Source organism: Pseudoliparis swirei, chromosome 15, assembly GCF_029220125.1.
Source record: "Pseudoliparis swirei isolate HS2019 ecotype Mariana Trench chromosome 15, NWPU_hadal_v1, whole genome shotgun sequence".
NCBI lineage: Eukaryota > Metazoa > Chordata > Actinopteri > Perciformes > Liparidae > Pseudoliparis > Pseudoliparis swirei.
Window position 1 is genome coordinate 2,651,912 of NC_079402.1, and position 23,970 is coordinate 2,675,881.

The 23,970-nt window shown below is 43.1% G+C and overlaps 1 protein-coding gene across 1 annotated transcript in view; it reads left to right on the forward strand.

Moving 5' to 3' along the window:
- LOC130205517 (ephrin-A5b-like) overlaps positions 1-13,720 on the forward strand; it is a 69,717-nt gene extending 55,997 nt beyond the window's left edge. The window contains exons 3-5 of the mRNA XM_056432936.1: positions 8,581-8,646; positions 8,898-8,978; positions 9,282-13,720. Coding sequence (XP_056288911.1) covers positions 8,581-8,646; positions 8,898-8,978; positions 9,282-9,406 — 272 coding nt within the window. The 3' untranslated portion in view covers positions 9,407-13,720. The remainder of the gene's footprint in view (positions 1-8,580; positions 8,647-8,897; positions 8,979-9,281) is intronic.
- Positions 13,721-23,970: the final 10,250 nt, after the last annotated feature.

Consider the following 23,970-nt stretch of genomic DNA (forward strand, 5'->3'; position numbering starts at 1 on the left):
TCGTCTTTGTCAATCGTCATTTTTTGCTTCTTCTTTTTTAAAGTATCGGGTCAGGCACCGGTATCGTTTTAAAAGTAACTGTTTATCACCGGTATCGTAAAAGAAAAAAACGATACCCATCCCTATTCATCATGTGACAACTTTGTCATATTACTCAAAGGGAATTACCCAAAAATATGTGTTTTGTTATCACTACTGAAGAGTAGAAAATTCATACAGCCAACTTTTAACTGGGAGTTTATCATCATTATTTTGTCCACCGTTTTCTTGTACGGCTGCTTGTGTTGAACCACCATTCATCATGAAACAATGTTATATTACTCAAAGGGAGTTACCCAAAAATTTATGTTTTGGTATCACGACTGAAACTCTAGTATCAGCAGGAGAAAAGTCGTATGTACGAGAGCCAACTGTTAACTGGGAGTCCAATCAAAATATCGATATCCATTTCATTCTGGGAGCTTGCAAAAAGACAGCAGCCATGTTCAGGTCCTCGGGATGATTGCCGAGCCCAAACACAACGGAGCAAAACATCTCGTCTGAAGGGCCCTTTGTCGAGGACCGGCGGAGCTCAGTTCCCCCGCCCACTCCTCCTCGTGAGAAGACTCGGGGAAAACAAGCAGCTGGGAAGTCTTGTGTGTTTTCATAAGTGAAGTCAGAGCCCTACAGGGGCAGAAGAAGAGGAGGAGGAGAGGCGCTGAAGGAGACACGGGGCTCTCCATGGTGGATGTGAGACATTTAGCAGACATCGGTCAGAGAGACTTTAGAGTAGGGAAAGACAACCTTGGATTTACAGACAAAGGAAATGTAGATATAGATATCAAATCCAAAAGGGACCAGGTCCGGTTGTTTCACTGAAGTATTAGTGGAACCTTTTTTTGGCCTCACTTCCTGTTCCAGAACAGGTTTTTTGAAAAGGTTCCCGATGAGCCGAACTGTTTGAGAAAATATGTTTTACGGGAAACCAGAGGATGATTATGTTGTGTTGAAATGCATATTCCTGATTCAAAGCTTCGGACCATGACCCCTTCACATCGGTTGTATCTTTGCAACTTCGACTACACGCAGAACAATGAAGGTGCTATATGGAACCGAAAATGGTTCTTCAGAGTGATGCCGTAGAATCATTTTAGGTTCCACAAAGGACCTTTCAAACCAGGGTTCTTTAAAGAAACATTTCCTTCAAGAGTTCTTCAAATAACCTATAAGGTATCTCGAAGAACCTTAAAAAATGGTTCTTCAATGCACCATGTCTGGTTCCACAAATGTCCTTTCAAACCAGGGTTCTTTAAAGAACCATTTCCTTAAATAGTTGTTCAAAAATCTTATAAAGGTGTCTCAAAGAACCTTTAAAATGGTTCTTCAAGGCACCATTTCTAGTTCCAAAAAGAACCTTTCAAACCAGGGTTCCTTAAAGAACCATTTCTGGTTCTACAACGATCTTTTTTGTTGTTCAAATAACCTATAAAGGTGTCTCGAATAACCTTCAAAAAATAGTTCTTCAACGCACCATTTCTGGTTCCACAAAGAACCTTTCAAACTAGAGTTCTTTAAAGAACCATTTCCTTAAAGATTTCTTCAAAGAACCTATAAAGGTGCCTCAAACGTAACAAATATTCTTCAGTCGGTGATGGTTCTTCATAGAACCACAAAGTCTTTTAAAGAACCCTTTAAGAACCATTATTGTTCTGTGTGTGGGAACCAACGGGTTCCTCCTTGTTGAACCAATGTCACGTATCGACTATTAAATGTTCTGATGGGTTATTTGAACAAACCCGATGAGGGTAATGTTTTACATATTTCAGAGACCTGCATCTGTTGCGCGTGTTGTGTGGACGCTGCGATGAAGACTCCGGTGGGCGTTCTCTGAAGCTCAACATCACACGGAAGAGTTTCTCTGGGAAATAATTTGGTTCTCACGACGTCTTTCAACCGGTTCTGGCGTCGGCCCGGTGCCGCCGAGCTACTGGGACCGCGCCGCCGTCGAGAGATCCTCCCGGAGCCGCGTGTCCGCCGCGGTGCGAGGCGCCGCCCCTCCCCCCGTGTTTCCGTTGGCTCGTCCGCTCGACTCCACCGCGTAAACACCGGCGTTCTGTTTACGGGAGTTTTCGGTCGGCTCGATTTGTTGATGCCTTTTTGCGATTTTCTTGGACGTCGATAAGAACGAAACCCTCGGCGGCCCGATCGGGCTTCTTTCTGTCCGGTCGGTGCCGTTTGATGTGGAACCGAGTCACGAAGTTCTCGTGGTAGTTGATGATGATTGATCATCCAGAGAGAGAGAGAGAGAGAGAGACGGTCCTTCTGGCTTCGAGCAGCGCCGGGCCATATGGACCGTATTGTGCCGCCTCAGATTAATGACTCATCCGTCAGACCCTTGTTCACCGAAGACAAGCGAGGGAAGAAATAACAAAAGACGCCCGAGGGCCCTGAAGGCCTCATACCGAACCTCAGAGTCACAACCCTTCACGGAGAACCCACAACGCTCGTTTTAATAGTGACACGTCTTATTCCCTCCTCATAGAAGGCGGGTTCTCCTGGATCCTATAGATGTCGTGATCAAAAGCTATATTTATATTTAGATTGTGGAGAAATCACGTTTTCTAGTCTTAACTAAGACATTACCCATGAGCCTCAGCGGCCCTTCCACACATCACATGTAATGTGATTCTTTTAAACGTCCCCAGACAGGCTTCTATATTTGAGTTTGATATTTAAGATATTTTCCAATAGTCGTCCTCAGGGTAGGAAATTAACATCTTTTTTAGGTGGCAACTTTTGCCCCCAGTGACTGAAATCCAGGGGCATTTAAAAAGAAATGGGGGCACTTTTTGAGAATAATAAATATACTTATTTAGGCTTACTGTATATGAGCAATTGTCATAAAAATGGCAATAATAAGACTATTAGGCAGAAGTCTACAGATTAAAAATGTTTTTCAAAACAAACAGAAAACATGAATCATATTCAATGTTACTCTTATTTCTTTGTGCTTATTTATTGTTATTACATTTTTTAAACAACTATTAACAATTATAACTTCTTTCTTTTATAATTTAAAATTATATTTATTGATTTGTTTGTGTGTACAGTAAAGGCAATACAGATAGGACACACAAAGAACAAACACAAAAGGCTATTGAATTATCATAATTATTAGAGGGAATTATGGGGGCATGTTTTGCCTCTCCTCGTGTAGCATATTATATTTCTTAGGGGCAGTTTTGACCTTTGCCCTCGTGTATTTCTGACGCTAGTCGTCCTTTTGTCTGAGAAAATGAGGATTGCCGTCGCACGTGAAAATCATATTTTGGATTGTTGTTGTTGTTGTTTTCTACAGGCTGGTTACGTGACACGAAACTGTGTTTTAATCACGTGTTGACTAACAACAGCTGATAGTCAACACCAGTGGTGCCCATGTAACATCTGTCAGTGGGCATGTCGATGACGCTGAGGGGAGATTCACGTCTTCTTGTCTTAACGGACACAGACACTCCTTTGTCCTCCTCCGTGGGGATCGTCACCCGCCCCGGGCAGAAGGAGGAGGAGGAGGAGGAGGAGGAGGAGGAGGAGGAGACGCGTCAAACAGACACCTGCAGTCTGGCAGACAGACGAACACCCAGAGGGGAAAAGCCCCCCCCCCTACCCCCCCGGTGCGGGATCAGTACTGCGGCTGGTCCGAGAAGGTCAAAGGTCGGCCGGGATGACGAACCCCGGGGTCCTTGCGCCGCGAGCCTCCAGCTCCTCGTGGGGCCCGGAGGGCGCCGTGTTTTTCCAGCAGAGCCCCGGGGGAGCGGGATCCTAATCTCGGGGGATAGAAATCCAATTTTCCGAGGAGACAGTGGGAGAGTCTGAGAGAGACGACCGTCTCCCCCCGTAAAGCCCTCGCGCTTCAAACGCCCGAGTCCCCCCCCACCGCCGTACAGCCAGTGCAGATCTACATCGATAATGACATGACCCCCCCCCCCCCCCCCCGCCTGTAGCTGCTCGGGGCTGAAAGACAAAGGGGCTTTGTTCCCCAAGATAAACCAATCACCACAAGAGAAACATCTGATCCCTCAGTATTTATATCTTAATTCACCTCGCAGTCACACCGAAGCCGGCTTCACGCTGGCATCCCAGCCCGGTGGAAGGGGGGGGGCGGTTCCCTCGCCTTACGGAACGCGTCAACTTGTGTTGAACCAGAGGTTCCCTGGCGGGGCCGGACTGCAACGCTCCGGTCTCCAGTTACCATCACGGCGAGGACGGAGACGCCAGACCGTGACCTCGGAGAGAGAGAGGGAGAGAGAGAGAGACAGGTAACTGTGTGAGAGTTTGGGGATTGTGGTTTGGGAGGTGAGAGAGAGAGAGAGGGGGAAAGAGAGGGAGAGAGAGTCGGGTAACTTCGTAAGAGTTTGGGAATCTGCGAGGGGAATTGTGGTCTGGGAGGAGAGGGAGAGAGAGGTTAAGAAAGAGGGCGAGAGAGAGAGTTAGAGAGAGAGACAGTCGGGTAATTGTGTGCGAGTTTAGGAATCTGCAAGTGGGATTGTCGTCTAGGAGGAGAGAGAGAGGATGAGAAAGTGAGATGAGAGGAAGACTCATCTCAAAAAATGAAGAAGGATGAATAGCTCTGACGTTGAGTTATGGGATGACGGATCTTCCTCAGGCTCCTCAAACGCCTCAGATCTTTATGAAAATGATGTCACGTGACAAATATCCCAAATCACTGAAATGCTGAGTCATGGCGAGGAAGCCACGGGAAGGCGAGGAAGAACACGGGGCGCCATGGCGACCAGAACAGACGGCCGGCCAGAGGCCCCTGAACGCAGCTCGATAAAACCCATCAACACTAACAAGCTGCCCGGGGCGAGGGCCCCATTAGACGGCACCCCGGGGTGCGTTATCACGCTTAGAGCACGCTTCATTACCAAAATAAAACATGGGCGTTTCTATTGAAGATGTGTGAGTGTTGAAATTACTTTACATGTAGACATAACTTTACATATGTAGACATTATATTTTACATATCTAGACATATTTTACATATTTAGACATTATATTTTACATATGTAGACATTATATTTTACATATGTAGACATTATGTTTTACATATGTAGATATTATATTTTACAGATGTAGACATTATGTTTTACATATGTAGACATTATATTTTACATATCTAGACATTATATTTTACATATGTAGATATTATATTTTACATATGTAGATATTATATTTTACAGATGTAGACATTATGTTTTACATATGTAGACATTATATTTTACATATCTAGACATTATATTTTACATATGTAGATATTATATTTTACATATGTAGACATTATATTTTACATATGTAGATATTATGTTTTACATATGTAAATATTATATTTTACATATCTAAACATTATATTTTACATATGTAGACATTATGTTTTACATATGTAGATATTATGTTTTACATATGTAGATATTATATTTTACAGATGTAGACATTATATTTTACATATGTAGACATTATGTTTTACATATGTAGATATTATATTTTACAGATGTAGACATTATACTTTACATATGTAGATATTATGTTTTACATATGTAAATATTATATTTTACATATCTAAACATTATATTTTACATATGTAGACATTATATTTTACATATGTAGATATTATGTTTTACATATGTAAATATTATATTTTACATATGTATACAGTCTGTTTAATTGCAATACCGTGGGAAACATATTATGCATATATAGGTTACTTAATATATCTTGATCACTGACTGTGTTCATGCATCAACTGATTCTATTTCTATTCTATTTTTATTATTTCTTATTATTCTACTTTATTTTAATTCTTGATCTCACTGCTCAAAAACACAAATCACAAATGTTCATAAACGAAAAGATGAATCATTCAGACGGCACATCGAGAGATTAAACCCTAAAACCTGAATATTTTAAGTAAATAAATAAATAAAACTACCTCTCCCCCCCCCCCCCCTCGAGCTTTCTTTTGTCCTACAATGAGTCTTAAAATATCCCCCCCCAAGACGTCTGTGCAAACCTTGCAGAAAGTGGACTTTTTAATATATATATATATATACAGCGAGCGGTCGGAAAGGCAGCAGAAGCACGAAAAAAGAGACAAAGCCCCCCCCCCCCGTGAGCTGGGTTACTCGATACCCGCTGACACAGACGGACCCGGCTGCTGAGTGACGGCGACCTCTCTCGCCGCCGCTCCTCTATTTCCTTCTGCTGCTTCGCTTCCATCGCCGTGACGTTAGAAACACGAGTTTCTTTTTTATCATCTCCTCTCACGGAGTCTGATAAAGAGCCTTCTGGAAACGAGAGCCGGAGTGGAAACACCGACGAGGGCTCTGCCTTTTTATCGGGGATCCATCACATGAAGCGTCTGGGAGGAGAGAGGATAAAGGAGAGAGGAGATAGAAGAGAGGAAAGAGGGAGGAGAGTCTGTGGACACGAGCGACGCCTCCAGATCAGTTTGAGAGACTTCGGCACAATTTAATTTAATGAAAAATCCATAACAAGGGTTGAAGTAACTAAAGGATTGAAGTAACTAAAGGGTTGAAGTAACTAAAGGATTGAAGTCACTAAAGGATTGAAGTAACTAAAGGATTGAAGTCACTAAAGGATTGAAGTCACTAAAGGGTTGAAGTAACTAAAGGATTGAAGTCACTAAAGGGTTGAAGTCACTAAAGGATTGAAGTAACTAAAGGATTGAAGTAACTAAAGGATTGAAGTCACTAAAGGGTTGAAGTCACTAAAGGGTTGAAGTCACTAAAGGATTGAAGTAACTAAAGGATTGAAGTAACTAAAGGATTGAAGTCACTAAATGGTTGAAGTCACTAAAGGGTTGAAGTCACTAAAGGATTGAAGTAACTAAAGGATTGAAGTAACTAAAGGATTGAAGTCACTAAATGATTGAAGTCACTAAAGGATTGAAGTCACTAAAGGATTGAAGTAACTAAAGGATTGAAGTCACTAAAGGGTTGAAGTCACTAAAGGGTTGAAGTCACTAAAGGATTGAAGTCACTAAAGGATTGAAGTCACTAAAGGGTTGAAGTCACTAAAGGATTGAAGTAACTAAAGGATTGAAGTCACCAAAGGTTTGAAGTCACCAAAGAGTTGAAGTCACTAAAGGATTGAAGTAACTAAAGGATTGAAGTCACTAAAGGATTGAAGTCACTAAAGGGTTGAAGTCACTAAAGGAGTGAAGTCACTAAAGGGTTGAAGTAACGAAAGGATTGAAGTCACTAAAGGATTGAAGTAACGAAAGGATTGAAGTCACTCAAGGATTGAAGTAACGAAAGGATTGAAGTCACTCAAGGATTGAAGTCACTAAAGGGTTGAAGTCACTAAAGGATTGAAGTAACTAATGGATTGATGTAACTAAAGGGTTGAAGTCACTAAAGGATTGAAGTCACTAAAGAGTTGAAGTCACTAAAGGACTGAAGTAACTAAAGGGTTGAAGTCACTAAAGGATTGAAGTCACTAAAGTAACTAAAGGATTGATGTCACTAAAACACTAAAGTGTTAAACTGAAGGTCCATGTTTGGGTACAGGTGTTGACATTTGAGGCCGCAGGTTAAACAATGGAGGTGATGAAGCAGAGGGAGCATTGTTCCACGGTCACAAAGCTCACACACACACACACACACACACACACACAGTGAAACGGGAGAGGCTGCTGAACAATAAAGTGGTTAAATCCAATTAAAAGTGAGCGCTGACCTCCAGAGGTCAGAGCACCGAGGCCTGGAGGAGCAGGCCGAGACAAAAGGGAGAACACCTGAGGAGGGAGGAACTAGGAAAGGTCGGACGGGAGGTAAATAAAATGTTCTGGACATAAAGGGCACGCGGGAAACTCGTTGGTTTAGAGAGCTTGACTGAAACCGGCGAGAAAGAGAAGAAGAAGAAGAAGAGATTTCAATCTTGTATTTAATCTCGAGTCTTTTTCACCAATCAGGAAACAACAGGAAATGAGATTTTGCAGGTGGGCGAGTCACGCACAGGAAGTCCAGACGAGAGGCGGAGCGCTTCAGACTGTTTGAAGAAAGGGGGATGAGTGTGGAAAACCTGCTGATGGAGCCAAGAGTATATCAAAAATACAAAAATACAATGTTGGTGCCTTTCGGGGATGCTGATTGGCCGGGCCTTCGTTTGTTACGCAACAGTTAAAAAAGCCAGATTTTTTGTTTCATTCTGTCTCTTTTTTATTGTTTATCCTAATTGTTACACTTCTTGCTCTACATATGTATAGAACTACAACACTGTACGACTACATCTTCTAAAAAGCTGCACATGCAATGTGAATTGTCTGAAAGGCATCTGTTCATGTCTGATTGATGCCTACTTTCAATAAAAAGAACTAAAAAAGAAGACCAGGAGGCTCATCTATTAGAACCTTTAGGAAAAGTTGTCTTTTAACGTTAAATGTCTGAACTCAAGCGGCTGTACTGAATAAGGTGACACGGCTAACTGTGATTCTAGAGCTTTCCGTTTATCCCGCATGTTGACAGTGGAACGTTGACGGGAGGTGTTGCGCAACGTGTTGACGGTGTTGTTGTGTCTCCGCAGCCTCCATCACCGACGACAAGGGGAGGAGGAGCTGCCTCCGACTCAAAGTCTTCGTCAGGCCTCAAAGTGAGTCGCTTGTTGTGATCGGACCCCCGTGTGTGTGTGTGTGTGTGTGTGTGTGTGTGTGTGTGTGTGTGTGTGTGTGTGTGTGTGTGTGTGTGTGTGTGTGTGTGTGTGTGTGTGTGTGTGTGTGTGTGTGTGTGTGTGTGTGTGTGTGTGTGTGTGTGTGTGTGTGTGTGTGTGCGTGCGACGTTGCAGTTTCCTAATCTTCATGTTCTCTCTCTCCTTTCTCTCTCTCTCGCTCTCTCTCTCTAAAGACAACTGTGTGAAAAGCCCGGGTGCCGTGCAGGAAGGGGTCGAATTTGACGACAACAGTCAAAACTCACTAGAACCCAGAGGTGGGTGGGAAACGCACCGTGCATGCTGTTAACGTGTGTGTGTGTGTGTGCTCTTGAACCTCTATGCCAGTGGGGACCTTAAGCTGACTACACACAGACCCGTGGGGACTCATGTCCCGGTGGGGACCTAAAGTGAGGTCTCCACCTCCAAGCCCCTCCCACGAGCTTCAGAACAGTGTCTAGACACGCCCCATGTTTTTTCTGTGTCACTATACATTTTTTTAAATGACGGAATTGTGATTATATATATGATCCGCAGACCGCTATTTAACATTTTTGATTTCCAATTATTTTCCCTTCCAGACGGCATCGGCCACGAGTCACCGGAGCCGGCTCGGCGGGACGTGAACTCCGCCGGTCGGCGCTGCACGTCGGCCGCGCTGCTCAGCTCCGCCCTCATCCTCCTGGCCGCCATCTTGTCTTTATAGCGCCGCCCAGTCTGCTGAGGAGTGCCGTCCCCCTCCCCAGCAACGGACAGTCCCGATTGGACCAGAGGCCAACCCCTTACCCCTGCAACCCCTCCCCCCCCCCCCTCAAGGAGCACTTTTTGGAAAAATAATAATACAAAATAAAGAAAAAATACACTGACAATCTCTCTCGGCGAGCAGAGAAAGTGGGAGGGACTTCGACGCCGAAGCCTTTCGTTGTTTTTTTTAAGCCTCATGGGAGCTCATGGGCGCCGTCGGCCCCCAGAGGTAAAAGAGGCGTGGCCTCTCGCCCGTCGGCCGATATTAAAAGACGAGCACACGTACATGCTTTTCAGACGTATACTACACGCGGCCGGGGAGTTCTCTCTCTCTTCAGCTTGAAGCACAGCAGGATGCCTCAAAAGTTTACCGACTTTTACCTTTTTTTATTTACATTTATTTGTTTGTTTTTTAGGAAGACATCACGCAACCTCCCTGATTTGTATTTTTATTTTTTAAGTCTCACGTCGGGGGAGAATACCCGTACGGGCCGACGGAAAGACAAAAAAATGAAGGAGGATGGATGTTGTCGCTAAGAGACGGTTGCCGAGGGCGATGACCTTTGATGATGTAACCCTCCTCTCAGGTTATAAAGCAGTCGGATGTTTGAGAGTAAAGAAGTTTAAAGAATCATATTTCTCGTCTTTTAGTGTTTGGATAGGGCCGAATTAGTGATCCATTAATTGTGTTTGTTTCTGGTTTTTTTGTTTTTTGTTTTTTAACAATTCACCGTAATTCAATTGTAGCAGCCAACACGGGTGTACAGTAAAATATTGGTGGTATTTTGCCAGGCAAAATGTATTTTCCTATTTATTGTGAAGTCCTCGTGCTTTTTTAATTTTTGTATGTTCTGGTTTTTAGTCTGTAAGTACATTAGAAAGGCAATAAAAAATAGAAAAACACAACCCGACTTACCCATTAAGTTACACATCACATCGTTGTTTTGATACAATCAAACAAACAAAAATACACTGAGAACGGTTTATGTGTCTGTTTCTGGATTGATCCCCGATATGTTCTTTTAATTGTTTTTAACAGGAAGATAAACGGAAAAAAAGAAGGAAAAAAAGAGTCTGATGTGCTATCAGGGTGTAGTAATCGTAGAATACTTCTGTTTTTCGATCATGTCATTAAAAATGTCACAAATGTAGTTTTTGCTGTTTTACACTATTTGTGGATCACTGTCATAATAACACAATGGAAATATTGTACATAGAGACAAAATATGTCCTTTTAAAAGTTCAGGGATGCGTCCATGCCTACACACAGAAACATGAAGGTCTGGAACCGAAGATGGTTCTTCAGAGTGATGCCATAGAGGAACCATTTTTGGTTCCTTGAAGAACCTTTAAATCCAGGGTTCTTTAAAGGACCTTTTCCTTAAATAGTTATTCAAATAACCTATGAACGTGTCTAAAAGAACCTTCGAAAAATGGTTCTTTAAAGCACCATTTCTGGTTCCACAAAGAACCTTTCAAACCAGGGTTCTTTAAGGAACCATTTCCTTGAATATGTTCTTAAAATAACCTATAAAGGTGTCTCAAAGAACCTGCCAACAACGTTTTTAAAGGCACCATTTCTGGTTCGACAGAACCTTTCAAACCAGGGTTCTTTAAAGAACCATTTCCTTAAATATGTCTTTAAATAACTTATAAAAGTGTCTAAAAGAACCGTAAAAAAAAAATTCTACGGCACCATTTTTCAAAAATGGTTCTTCAGTAGCTGATGTTTCTTCGTAAAACCACAAAGCCTTTTAAAGAACCATTCAAGAACCATTACTTTTCTGTGTGTGCCATGAAGGTCTTCTTTCGGGTGCTCCCTCTGAGGTCAAAGGTCACGCCCCCTCAAGCAGGAGCGATGACGATCACTTTTTAAATGACTACGTGTTGCTCTTCTTCTCCTTCATTTCAAGCATCGTGGTCGTGAGACGTTTTTCTTTCCCGATCTCGCGCCTCCGAACCATCAAGCTCACCCGTGAATGTATATACAGTAATCGCCTGTAATTGTCGACAAGCCGACTTCAAATTCCTTTTTGAGTTATGCATTTCCTTTGTGTCTAAACATGTAGAGGGCGTCGCTACTTTTTTTTCCGTACTTGCAATTTTTAGGGAGGGAGACGGAGAGAAGCGTATCGAGTGTCCCGTGTTTTCACGTTAATGCAGCCGAATGGGGTCCAATATCCTCCCTCTCATTTACAGGAGTGACGCTTGATCACGGCTCCTACATGATGGGGCCACTTATTCAGATTGAGTTTCAAAAACAATGTCCTCGCACACTTCAATGTTGATAAAAAGGAGAATAAAAACAGTATTTATTCACATGGAATCAGGCGAACCAGATGTGGTGTCATGAAGGGGGGCAAAGAAGTCCAAAGTTACAACATTCGAACGTTACAAGCGGATTTTACTTTTATTTTATTAAACGTTTCTTCATATTTTAATTAGGATGACTATTGAGAGAAAGCTGCATTTCAGAGCGACAATTGCTTAAAGAAATAGACATAAAATCATTTGATTTCATTATGCGGTCCTGATTTTGTGTTTGTCTGATTCCATGTGAATTCAGCACAAAGTATGATCATACAAGAACAATAATGATACTATATATATATATATATATATATATATACATCTAGAGGCTGAGATGTGCTGGCTTCAATAAGACTGTTCCTGGCTCTCCGTGTCTTTCAGGTTTGTGTTGAGTAAACTGAAGTTTCTAAAATCGGTGCTCTGCCCCTTTAAAAAAAATTAAGGGAAAAAATGTAATTAATGCTCTCAAATGTAAATATAATTCCCATTTAATTCTGTATTTATATGTATTTATTTAAATTGTTGAGGTCTTCTCTCTTCTGATTCACGGACAATCCAAAGAACATTCACGTTGGCTCAGTGGGAGGAGTCAGTCGGGGGTATTTGTTAGTAAAAATTAAAATTTAAAAAGCCATTGTGTAGCATTTCGAGGGATTTATTAGCGTAAATGTTTTTTGTTCGATTAGCATGAACCCTTCAAATCCACATAGGTAGCGGGTTCTCTTCACGTAGTCCGCCATGTTGACGCCACCAAATCCTACACGCTGTCCCTTTAAGGAAATAAATGTATTTTGAGGTAAGAAAAACAAACAAAAAATGTATTTGAGGGCACAAATGACCACATTATTAACCATCTTGTCCTCCTCACACCAACCAGCCTCCATAACTTAAGAGTCCACACGTCACTGTAACCATTGCCTCCAGCCACGATGTGGATACCGTGTATCCAGCAGTGAGCATTAAGATACTTTCTCTTCTTTCACACCTCTTTTGAAGGGCACGTTAATTAGTTCTTAGCAAGAAAAAAAAATCCAATATTTGATCTACAAAAACAAATAAAAGTGGAAAAGATTTAAAGCTTTGTTTTATTTTATGTCTTTTTATACAAAAAGAACCAACACTGTCTGTGAGCATATCAAGCAGAGTGTTCGGGGCACAATCATGGATCACAGAGCCTGAAGTAAGGAACAGATGGTGCAGGAATATCGGTCACCCCCCCCCCCCCCCTCCTTAGAGGAAGACATTTATGTTTATTGTGCCGTTGCATCACAAGAGTCTTCACGGTGCAGGATGTTCTGTCACCTCCAACTCTCTCTGAGGCTTCTTCTTCTACTCCTTCTTCTTCTACTCCTTCTTCTTTTACTCCTTCTTCTTCTCCTTCTTCTTCTTTTGCTTATTTTCCTTCTTCTACTTATTTTCCTTCTTCTTCTTCTTCTTCTTCTACTTCTTCTTTTACTTATTTTCCTTCTACTTCTTTTTCATTTACTTTTTGTACTTCTTTTCCTTCTACTTCTTTTTCTACTTCTTCTTTTACTTATTTTCTTTCTTCTTCTTGTTCTTCTTCTACTTATTTTCTTTCTTGTTCTTCTACTTCGACTTATTTTCCTTCTTCTTCTACTTCTTCTTCTTCACTTTACTTCGGTACCATGTAGCCTGAAGCTAACACCACTGTGTCTCTGTATCTTTAAGAAAAAAGAAAAAATGTCAGTGCATTTAGCAAATCTTTTTTTCCTAAACTAGAATTTGATGTGCCACAAAAAAATTATGTTTCCATTGTACTAAGTGTAACTTGTGCCTCTAAGACCCCTCAACCCCCCAGTCCTCCCATGTCCTCCTCTAAACTATTCTAATGTCTTGTTTCCACGAGAGTTTTCTACAAAAAGGCCATTTCTTTGTAAATACACGTGTTGGAGCCGCGATGACTGACTAAAACAAACATTTAATAAACCTTTCTTTGTCGTTGTAATTGTCGTGTCTGATTTATTTCATTGAGACAAAAGCGACGCCTTCGCTAAACAGAGAGAACGTCAGAAAAAAGGGGCGGGAAGTCTCTCACGGAGCGGCGGGAGCGAGAGACGTCTGTCACTCGACGCACAATCCCGCGGATAGAGTCCGGGGGAAGTGGTGAACAGCAGTTTGTCTGAAATACACTGACTGCAAAAAAACTCACAAAAACAGATTAAATTAATCTTGCGCTTCAGGGCGTCTTTCTCTCTCTCTCTCTCTCTTCCTCTCTCTCTCTTTCTCAGACAAAATTATTATTCAGGAGCCAAAATTAATAAAACGGCAATTCTTTTTCCATCGACTGGGGCCAAAGTTCCAAAGCACTTGATCCTGCATTTCCCAGAATGCAACTTGTAAATATCTCACTGAAGCGATTTTTTATTTCCTCTTCAAATGTCACTCCTTTGTATCGCAGACTTCCTTTCGGCAAATTTGTCGTCGCTAATCCCCACGTAGAGATTACTCTGATGACATCGCCGTGACATCGTGAGGCTTATTTTTGCACTTCATCTTGAAAGAGTGAGCCCCAAAACTGCTCTCACGTTTAGAAAGTGGAAAGTACGGACAGTGATGACGAGTTTCACATGAAAATAAAATGCATATGACCCCTACTTATGTCAGTCTTTTCTTTTCTTCATTATTTTTGTATATATTATATATATTTTTCGATTATTTCACATTTTTAACATATTTTTTTGTCTTTTTTTTCATTCACGATGTTTTGTCACCTTTCTTTTTGTTCAGTAAAAACGTAAACAAATAATAATAAAAAGTTTTAAAAATCACTAAACAATTAAATGCATAAAAGTAGGGAAATCATCATGAAATGCAGATGAAGTAGAACATTTAAAAAAGAATAAAGAGTTAAAACTATTCGATCACAGTCCTGGAGTAAAACTACTGGAGTTATTTCCACCTCTGCAGCTCTTGAGGATATTTTTCGATGATGGAGTCTTTTCCCACTTTCTGACCAATGCAACGTCCAGCTGTTGTCAGGAGACGCCTCCGGTCGGCGGGTTCTCTCCTCTTCCATAACCGCCGGTGACACCCAAGTCCACCGCCGCCCTCCGGCTATTCTCAGGCGTCCTCGTGGTCGGGCGCTAACTGAGGGACGCGCTGCGGTTCCACGCTCAGCGCTTAAAGACAAGAGAGAGAGAGAGAGAGAAGTGGCCCACTTCAGTCACACCCTGCTGAAGTGCCCTTGAACAATAAAACGAGTCATAAAATCCCGTCTTGTATCAAGACGGCGACACTCGCGGCGTTTCTCGATGCGACTCGATTTGCTTCGGAAACAGACGGAAAAAATCGTCTCACGGGAAAAAACGATTACCACGGCAAGCTCCGAGGACACGGAGATCGGTTTACGTTCTGCACACACATGAGAGAGTCTGCAGAGACTTTAAAATAAAAACCCATTGCAAAATAATGGGTGTTTTTAATCGAGAACTAAAAAACAGAAACAGAAAAGAATTATTAGGACCAAATTGATTTACAAACTCGGAAACAATTGGAATAATAGAATAAAGTGTCTCTGAAATATGACAAAAAGGTATAGCTAAAGGGTTAAGGAAGCAATTCAAGCTTTTTTAAACATGTATTCTTTTTTGTTTGCAGAGATGAAGCAATCATCATCATCTGTGGGCCTACTATGGACAAGGGGATAGAAGAAGAAACATAAACACTTCACTCAAAAGGGTTTAATTAGTGAGGCAAACACTGGAGACCAGCAGTCATGCCAATTAGCAGGTAAGCGCCCCATGACACCTTCCAGCTCTAATACAGACACGTTATCCAAGACGCCATTAGTGAGAGGTAACACAAATTGTGTGCATAAAAAGTGTAGAAAAACACAAAGTAGAAACACAAACTGAAACTTTACTTTCATTTCATTTGAAGTGAAAACATAAGATCAAAACAGAATATGTTCTCAGTATTTCAGAATGTGTTTGTGGTGTTGGATGCTAAAATAGAATAATCCCTGATTCTGTCCATGTGCCAGTCTTCTACTCAAAATAACCCCTCCGTTTAAATACCGGTTTGTGATTGGCTCCTTGGCCCTGAGCCGTCTCCATTATTGTGGCTACCTCCGTGTTGACGCTGAAGTTGGTTTTGTGGGAATGTCTGAAGCTGGACTTCCCACTGATGCCCGCCGGCCGCTATCTGTGCTGTGAGTGTGAGGGAAACGCAGCGTCAGGCGGTTCCACTTCCTGCTCATCGGTGACCTCATCGGTGTTGCTGCGCACGGACAAGTAAAGGTTCTAAAATGGTTCTTTAATAGGCTTTGTGGTTCTACGAAGAACCATCACCTACTGAGGAATATCTTTTTTGTTTAAGGCACCTTTATAGGTTCTTTGAAGAACTCTTTAATGAAATGGTTCTTTGGAGAACCCTGGTTGAAAAGGTTCTTTGTGGAAGCAGAAATGGTGCCTTGAAGAACCATGTTTTAAGGTTCTTTGAGACACCTTTATAGGTTCTTAGAAGAACTATTCAAGGAAGTGGTTCCTTAAAGAACCCTGGTTTAAAAGGTTCTTTGTGGAACCAGAAATGGTGCCTTGAAGAACCATGTTTCGAAGGTTCTTTGATACATCTTTATAGGTTCTTTGAAAAGTTATTTAATGAAATGGTTCTTTAAAGAACCTTGGTTTGAAAGGTTCTTTGTGGAACCAGAAATGGTGCCTTGAAGAACCATGTTTTAAGGTTCTTTGAGACACCTTTATAGGTTCTTAGAAGAACTATTTAAGTAAATGGTTCTTTAAAGAACCTTGGTTTGAAAGGTTCTTTGTGGAAGCAGAAATGGTTCCTTAAAGAACCATGTTTTGAAGGTTCTTTGAGACACCTTTATAGGTTCTTAGAAGAACTATTTAAGTAAATGGTTCTTTAAAGAACCTTGGTTTGAAAGGTTCTTTGTGGAACCAAATGGTTCCTTAAAGAACCATGTTTTAAATCTTTGAGACACCTTTATAGGTTCTTAGAAGAACTATTTAAGTAAATGGTTCTTTAAAGAACCCTGGTTTGAAAGGTTCTTTGTGGAACCAGAAATGGTGCCTTGAAAAACCATGTTTTAAGGTTCTTTGAGACACCTTTATAGGTTCTTTGAAGAACTCTTTTAGGAAATGGTTCTTTAGAGAACCCTGGTTTGAAAGGTTCTTTGTGGAAGCAGATATGGTTCTTCTATGGCATCCCTCAGAAGAACCCTTTTCGGTTCCAGATGGCTCCTTAATATTTCGGTGTGTGGGAGTTGCCAACAAAGCGGGGAACATGTGACGTTCTGGAGGACGCAGTGAGACGTTCCTCTTGTGTTTAAACTCTTACTGTGAGATTACGGAGGATGAATCCAGGATTATCTGCAGGCAGACGTTCCGTTGACAGATCTCAACTTGAGACTGAGGAATCTGCCGATCGTCACGGGGATCCTCACAACTCTCCAGACCTCCACCGCCTCGGCTCTTTAAGAAATTAAGAGAAAACTGACATGTTCTAAGACGGATTTGTGTTGAAGGGTTTTACTATGACGGTATTTCCTCGCCCACAACTCTCTTAATTTGGAATCATGTTTTTCTTTTTTCGGGGGTGTGATCTCGTGGGAGCTCTTGGGCACGAGGCCACGTCATCTGGCTTTAATCCAGCATTAAACACGGGGAGCAGAAAGACTTCTTAAAGGTCACGTTCCCATTTGCATCTGGAGTTGAAAATTAGTTCCAGTTATCACAAAATATTATGAGTTCTTTTTGGCGCAATCGACAATCGGCACGACAAAAATGCTCATAATAAAACTCAGAAAGACCAAACATTAAATAAGACGAATCACTTTTTGAAAAGTAGTAAATTAATTTTAATAGACAGCAAACTTAATAAAATTTCAATTAAACGATGAAAAGAATGAATAAAAAGGAGAGAAGTGATAATGAAAGGTTCCATGATCACATATGGGTAATAGCTGCATTTATGTAGCGCTTTTATCCAAAGTGCTTTACAATTGGCCCGTCACAAACACACACACATACACACATGCTGGACTGACCATGAGGAGTAATTTCGCCGTCGACAGTTGCAGCCGGAGGTCGAACCTCCAAACCTGTGATGAGCTCCGAACTTAAACTTTATCGTTTTTAATAGTGCTCCTTTTGGTGCTAAATTAAAAATACAAAGTGCTTGAGATTGAGGGCGCAGAGGCATCAACAATAACCGCATAGGAATAGCTAATGTATATTTATGTACTTATGTTGGTCGTATATCGGCATCAGTATTTCATTGAAGACAGTTAATTACCAGTTCTGTTGTTGTTGTTTTCGCTAAAACTCCTCACTGACGGAGGACTGTGCGGAGGTAGCCCGCCTCCCCCGCAAGCAGAGCTAAACTAAAAGTCTCAGCCTGGGGGGGGCCCGAGAGGCAGCAGCCTCCAGCTCCTGTTCCTCCAGTGAAGTCACAGCGACAAGTCTTTTAGCTGCATTCTCTCTCTCTCAGCAGGGAGAGCGACTCCTACGGTACAGTTGTAGTGTATGCTTCATTTGTTAAATATAAATAAAAATTAGCTAATGTATGGAAATTAGTTCCATTTAACCCATCCTTAGTTCATTAAGGAGCAGTGGGCTGCAGTGATGACCAGGAAGCAACTGGGGTTCAGTGCCTTGCTCAAGGACACTTGACTTGCAACTGATGGGGAGGCCTGGGGATCGAACCCACAACCTTGCGGTGGCAGCCTCCTGTTCCTCCCAGTGAAGTCTACAACGTGTCTGCATTCTCTCTCCTGACCAGCAGAGGGCGACTCCTACGGTTGTATAGAAGTCGATGCTTCATTTGTTAAAGCTGCAGTCTCTCTACTGACCAGCAGGGGGCGACTCCTCTGGTTGTATAGAAGTCTATGCGTCATGTGTTAAAGCTGCAGTGTCTCTACTGACCAGCAGGGGGCGACTCCTCCGGTTGTATAGAAGTCTATGCTTCATGTGTTAACGCTGCATTCTCTCTACTGACCAGCAGGGGGCGACTCCTCTGGTTGTATAGAAGTATATGCTTCATTTGTTAAAGCTGCAGTCTCTCTACTGACCAGCAGGGGGCGACTCCTCTGGTTGTATAGAAGTCTATGCTTCATTTGTTAAAGCTGCAGTCTCTCTACTGACCAGCAGAGGGCGACTCCTACGGTTGTATAAAAGTCTATGCTTCATTTGTTAAAGCTGCAGTCTCTCTACTGACCAGCAGGGGGCGACTCCTCCGGTTGTATAGAAGTATATGCTTCATGTGTTAACGCTGCATTCTCTCTACTGACCAGCAGGGGGCGACTCCTCTGGTTGTATAGAAGTCAATGCTTCATTTGTTAAAGCTGCAGTCTCTCTACTGACCAGCAGGGGGCGACTCCTCTGGTTGTATAGAAGTCTATGCTTCATGTGTTAAAGCTGCATTCTCTCTACTGACCAGCAGAGGGCGACTCCTACGGTTGTATAAAAGTCTATGCTTCATTTGTTAAAGCTGCAGTCTCTCTACTGACCAGCAGGGGGCGACTCCTCCGGTTGTATAGAAGGCTATGCTTCATGTGTTAACGCTGCATTCTCTCTACTGACCAGCAGGGGGCGACTCCTCTGGTTGTATAGAAGTCAATGCTTCATTTGTTAAAGCTGCAGTCTCTCTACTGACCAGCAGGGGGCGACTCCTCTGGTTGTATAGAAGTCTATGCTTCATGTGTTAAAGCTGCATTCTCTCTACTGACCAGCAGGGGGCGACTCCTCTGGTTGTATAGAAGTCTATGCTTCATGTGTTAATACGCCCCCCCCCCCCCCACACACACACACAAATAGTCACCCCACCCATGCACATCCATCCTCAACCCTCTACATCCCCCCCCCCTCCTTAATATCTCCACTTTAACGCTCAACGCTTCCTCTTCAAAACGTATTTATTCCCGTCCTCTTCAATTGCGCTGAAAGCTCAGGCAGATGGAGTAAATAAATGGTTTCTGGGCCTAACAATGGCGCCCCCTCTCTTCACGAGCGGCGACCTTCGATCGCCCGGGGGAAAAAAGAAAACATTTTCAGAACTCATCAGGGACAGACGAGCGCGTCGTCCGGCCGGCGGGGGTCGGGCCGCGGTGCCGACCTCCCCTCAGAGAGACCACACAATGGACGCCGGGTCCGACTCTCTGCGCCCCGCTTGTTAAAAACGAAGCCCTATTCAGTTTTTATGTCGGCCATCTGCAAGTCCACTCACTCCTAAAAATAAAGAGCGAGCGGGAACAGAACATATTCATATGCCACGCTCTCGCTCGCAGCTGAATGGGATCTCTGAAAGAGGAGAGAAAACACGGCGTGATCGACTCAAGGCCTGTGGAGGCCGGATCTATTATTCAGATGGCGGGGGTCCGGCTCAGACCTCATAACACATGAACCACATATCAGCAACACGGCTCAGGTGCAATAATGTATGATTATTAGTTATTCTTCTCAATAATGTGTCTGTTGTTATTATGGAGTGTGTGTGTGGTTCAACGACAGACGCTAATTCATCTTTAAAATACTTATCCGTCCATCAGGTTCCGTGAATGTTTTAGTGAATATTTGTTTTTACTCATGATCTAAGGTCGGTGGCTAAAACCTCTCCGCTTAAAAAACACGCCGGACTCGCTAAACCGATGAGTCGTGATTATGCTAAAGGTTAAATAAAAGTGTTTTTGAGTAGATGTGCTTGAGGAGAAGTTGGGTGCACAAGACGAGGATTACAGCCTATGGTGGGATTATAAAATGTAGTTTTACTGTTGTTAAATCCACTTACAGTCCATATTTAAGTAAATGGTTCTTTAAAGAACCCTGGTTTGAAAGGTTCTTTGTGGAACCAGAAATGGTGCCTTGAAAACCATGTTTTAAGGTTCTTTGAGACACCTTTATAGGTTCTTTGAAGAACTCTTTAGGAAATGGTTCTTTAAAGAACCCTGGTTTGAAAGGTTCTTTGTGGAAGCAGATATGGTTCTTCTATGGCATCCCTCAGAAGAACCCTTTTCGGTTCCAGATGGCTCCTTAATCTTTCGGTGTGTGGGAGTTGCCAACAAAGCGGGGAACATGTGACGCCTGGAGGACGCAGGAGACGTTCCTCTTGTGTTTAAACTCTTACTGTGAGATTACGGAGGATGAATCCAGGATTATCTGCAGGCAGACGTTCCGTTGACAGATCTCAACTTGAGACTGAGGAATCTGCCGATCGTCACGGGGATCCTCACAACTCTCCAGACCTCCACCGCCTCGGCTCTTTAAGAAATTAAGAGAAAACTGACATGTTCTAAGACGGATTTGTGTTGAAGGGTTTTACTATGACGGTATTTCCTCGCCCACAACTCTCTTAATTTGGAATCATGTTTTTCTTTTTTCGGGGGTGTGATCTCGTGGGAGCTCTTGGGCACGAGGCCACGTCATCTGGCTTTAATCCAGCATTAAACACGGGGAGCAGAAAGACTTCTTAAAGGTCACGTTCCCATTTGCATCTGGAGTTGAAAATTAGTTCCAGTTATCACAAAATATTATGAGTTCTTTTTGGCGCAATCGACAATCGGCACGACAAAAATGCTCATAATAAAACTCAGAAAGACCAAACATTAAATAAGACGAATCACTTTTTGAAAAGCAGTAAATTTATTTTAATAGACAGCAAACTTAATAAAATTTCAATTAAACGATGAAAAGAATGAATAAAAAGGAGAGAAGTGATAATGAAAGGTTCCATGATCACATATGGGTAATAGCTGCATTTATGTAGCGCTTTTATCCAAAGTGCTTTACAATTGGCCCGTCACAAACACACACACACACACACACACACACACATGCTGGACTGACCATGAGGAGTAATTTCGCCGTCGACAGTTGCAGCCGGAGGTCGAACCTCCAAACCTGTGATGAGCTCCGAACTTAAACTTTATCGTTTTTAATAGTGCTCCTTTTGGTGCTAAATTAAAAATACAAAGTGCTTGAGATTGAGGGCGCAGAGGCATCAACAATAACCGCATAGGAATAGCTAATGTATATTTATGTACTTATGTTGGTCGTATATCGGCATCAGTATTTCATTGAGACGGTTTAATGACCAGTTAACAACTCTGTTGTTTCCTTTAAAGCTCCTCACTGACGGAGGACCACAGACGGGTGAAGCCGCCTCCCCCGCAGAGAAGCAGGAAACCACTAAAGGTCTCAGAGGCCCTGGGGGCCCGAGGGGGAACCAGGTGGCAGCCTCCTGTTCCTCCCAGTGAAGTCAATACGGACGTGTCTTTAAAGCTGCATTCTCTCTCCTGACCAGCAGAGGGCGACTCCTACGGTTGTATAAAAGTCTATGCTTCATTTGTTAAATAAATAAATAAATAATTATACACTTTTATTAATCCCCATGGGGAAATTAGTTCTCTGCATTTAACCCATCCTTAGTTATTAAGGAGCAGTGGGCTGCAGTGATGCGCCCGGGAAGCAACTGGGGGTTCAGTGCCTTGCTCAAGGACACTTCGACTTGCAACTGATGGGGAGAGCGGGGATCGAACCCACAACCTTGCGGTTGCAAGACGGCCCTCTTACCCCACTGAGCTACAACCGCTGCAGTCTCTCTACTGACCAGCAGAGGGCGACTCCTACGGTTGTATAAAAGTCTATGCTTCATTTGTTAAAGCTGCAGTCTCTCTACTGACCAGCAGAGGGCGACTCCTACGGTTGTATAGAAGTATATGCGTCATGTGTTAAAGCTGCAGTGTCTCTACTGACCAGCAGGGGGCGACTCCTCCGGTTGTATAGAAGTCTATGCTTCATGTGTTAACGCTGCATTCTCTCTACTGACCAGCAGGGGGCGACTCCTCTGGTTGTATAGAAGTCTATGCTTCATTTGTTAAAGCTGCAGTCTCTCTACTGACCAGCAGGGGGCGACTCCTCTGGTTGTATAGAAGTCTATGCTTCATTTGTTAAAGCTGCAGTCTCTCTACTGACCAGCAGAGGGCGACTCCTACGGTTGTATAAAAGTCTATGCTTCATTTGTTAAAGCTGCAGTCTCTCTACTGACCAGCAGGGGCGACCTCCGGTTGTATAGAAGGCTATGCTTCATGTGTTAACGCTGCATTCTCTCTACTGACCAGCAGGGGGCGACTCCTCTGGTTGTATAGAAGTCAATGCTTCATTTGTTAAAGCTGCAGTCTCTCTACTGACCAGCAGGGGGCGACTCCTCTGGTTGTATAGAAGTCTATGCTTCATGTGTTAAAGCTGCATTCTCTCTACTGACCAGCAGAGGGCGACTCCTACGGTTGTATAAAAGTCTATGCTTCATTTGTTAAAGCTGCAGTCTCTCTACTGACCAGCAGGGGGCGACTCCTCCGGTTGTATAGAAGGCTATGCTTCATGTGTTAACGCTGCATTCTCTCTACTGACCAGCAGGGGGCGACTCCTCTGGTTGTATAGAAGTCAATGCTTCATTTGTTAAAGCTGCAGTCTCTACTGACCAGCAGGGGCCTCCTCTGGTTGTATAGAAGTCTATGCTTCATGTGTTAAAGCTGCATTCTCTCTACTGACCAGCAGGGGGCGACTCCTCTGGTTGTATAGAAGTCTATGCTTCATGTGTTAATACGCCCCACACACACACACAAATAGTCACCCCACCCATCCACATCCATCCTCAACCCTCTACATCCCCCCCCCCTCCTTAATATCTCCACTTTAACGCTCAACGCTTCCTCTTCAAAACGTATTTATTCCCGTCCTCTTCGATTGCGCTGAAGGCTCAGGCAGATGGAGTAAATAAATGGTTTCTGGGCCCAACAATGGCGCCCCCTCTCTTCACGAGCGGCGACCTTCGATCGCCCGGGGGAAAAAAGAAAACATTTTCAGAACTCATCAGGACAGACGAGCGCGTCGTCCGGCCGGCGGGGGTCGGGCCGCGGTGCCGACCTCCCCTCAGAGAGACCACACAATGGACGCCGGGTCCGACTCTCTGCGCCCCGCTTGTTAAAAACGAAGCCCTATTCAGTTTTTATGTCGGCCATCTGCAAGTCCACTCACTCCTAAAAATAAAGAGCGAGCGGGAACAGAACATATTCATATGCCACGCTCTCGCTCGCAGCTGAATGGGATCTCTGAAAGAGGAGAGAAAACACGGCGTGATCGACTCAAGGCCTGTGGAGGGGGCCGGATCTATTATTCAGACGGCGGGGGTCCGGCTCAGACCTCATAACACATGAACCACATATCAGCAACACGGCTCAGGTGC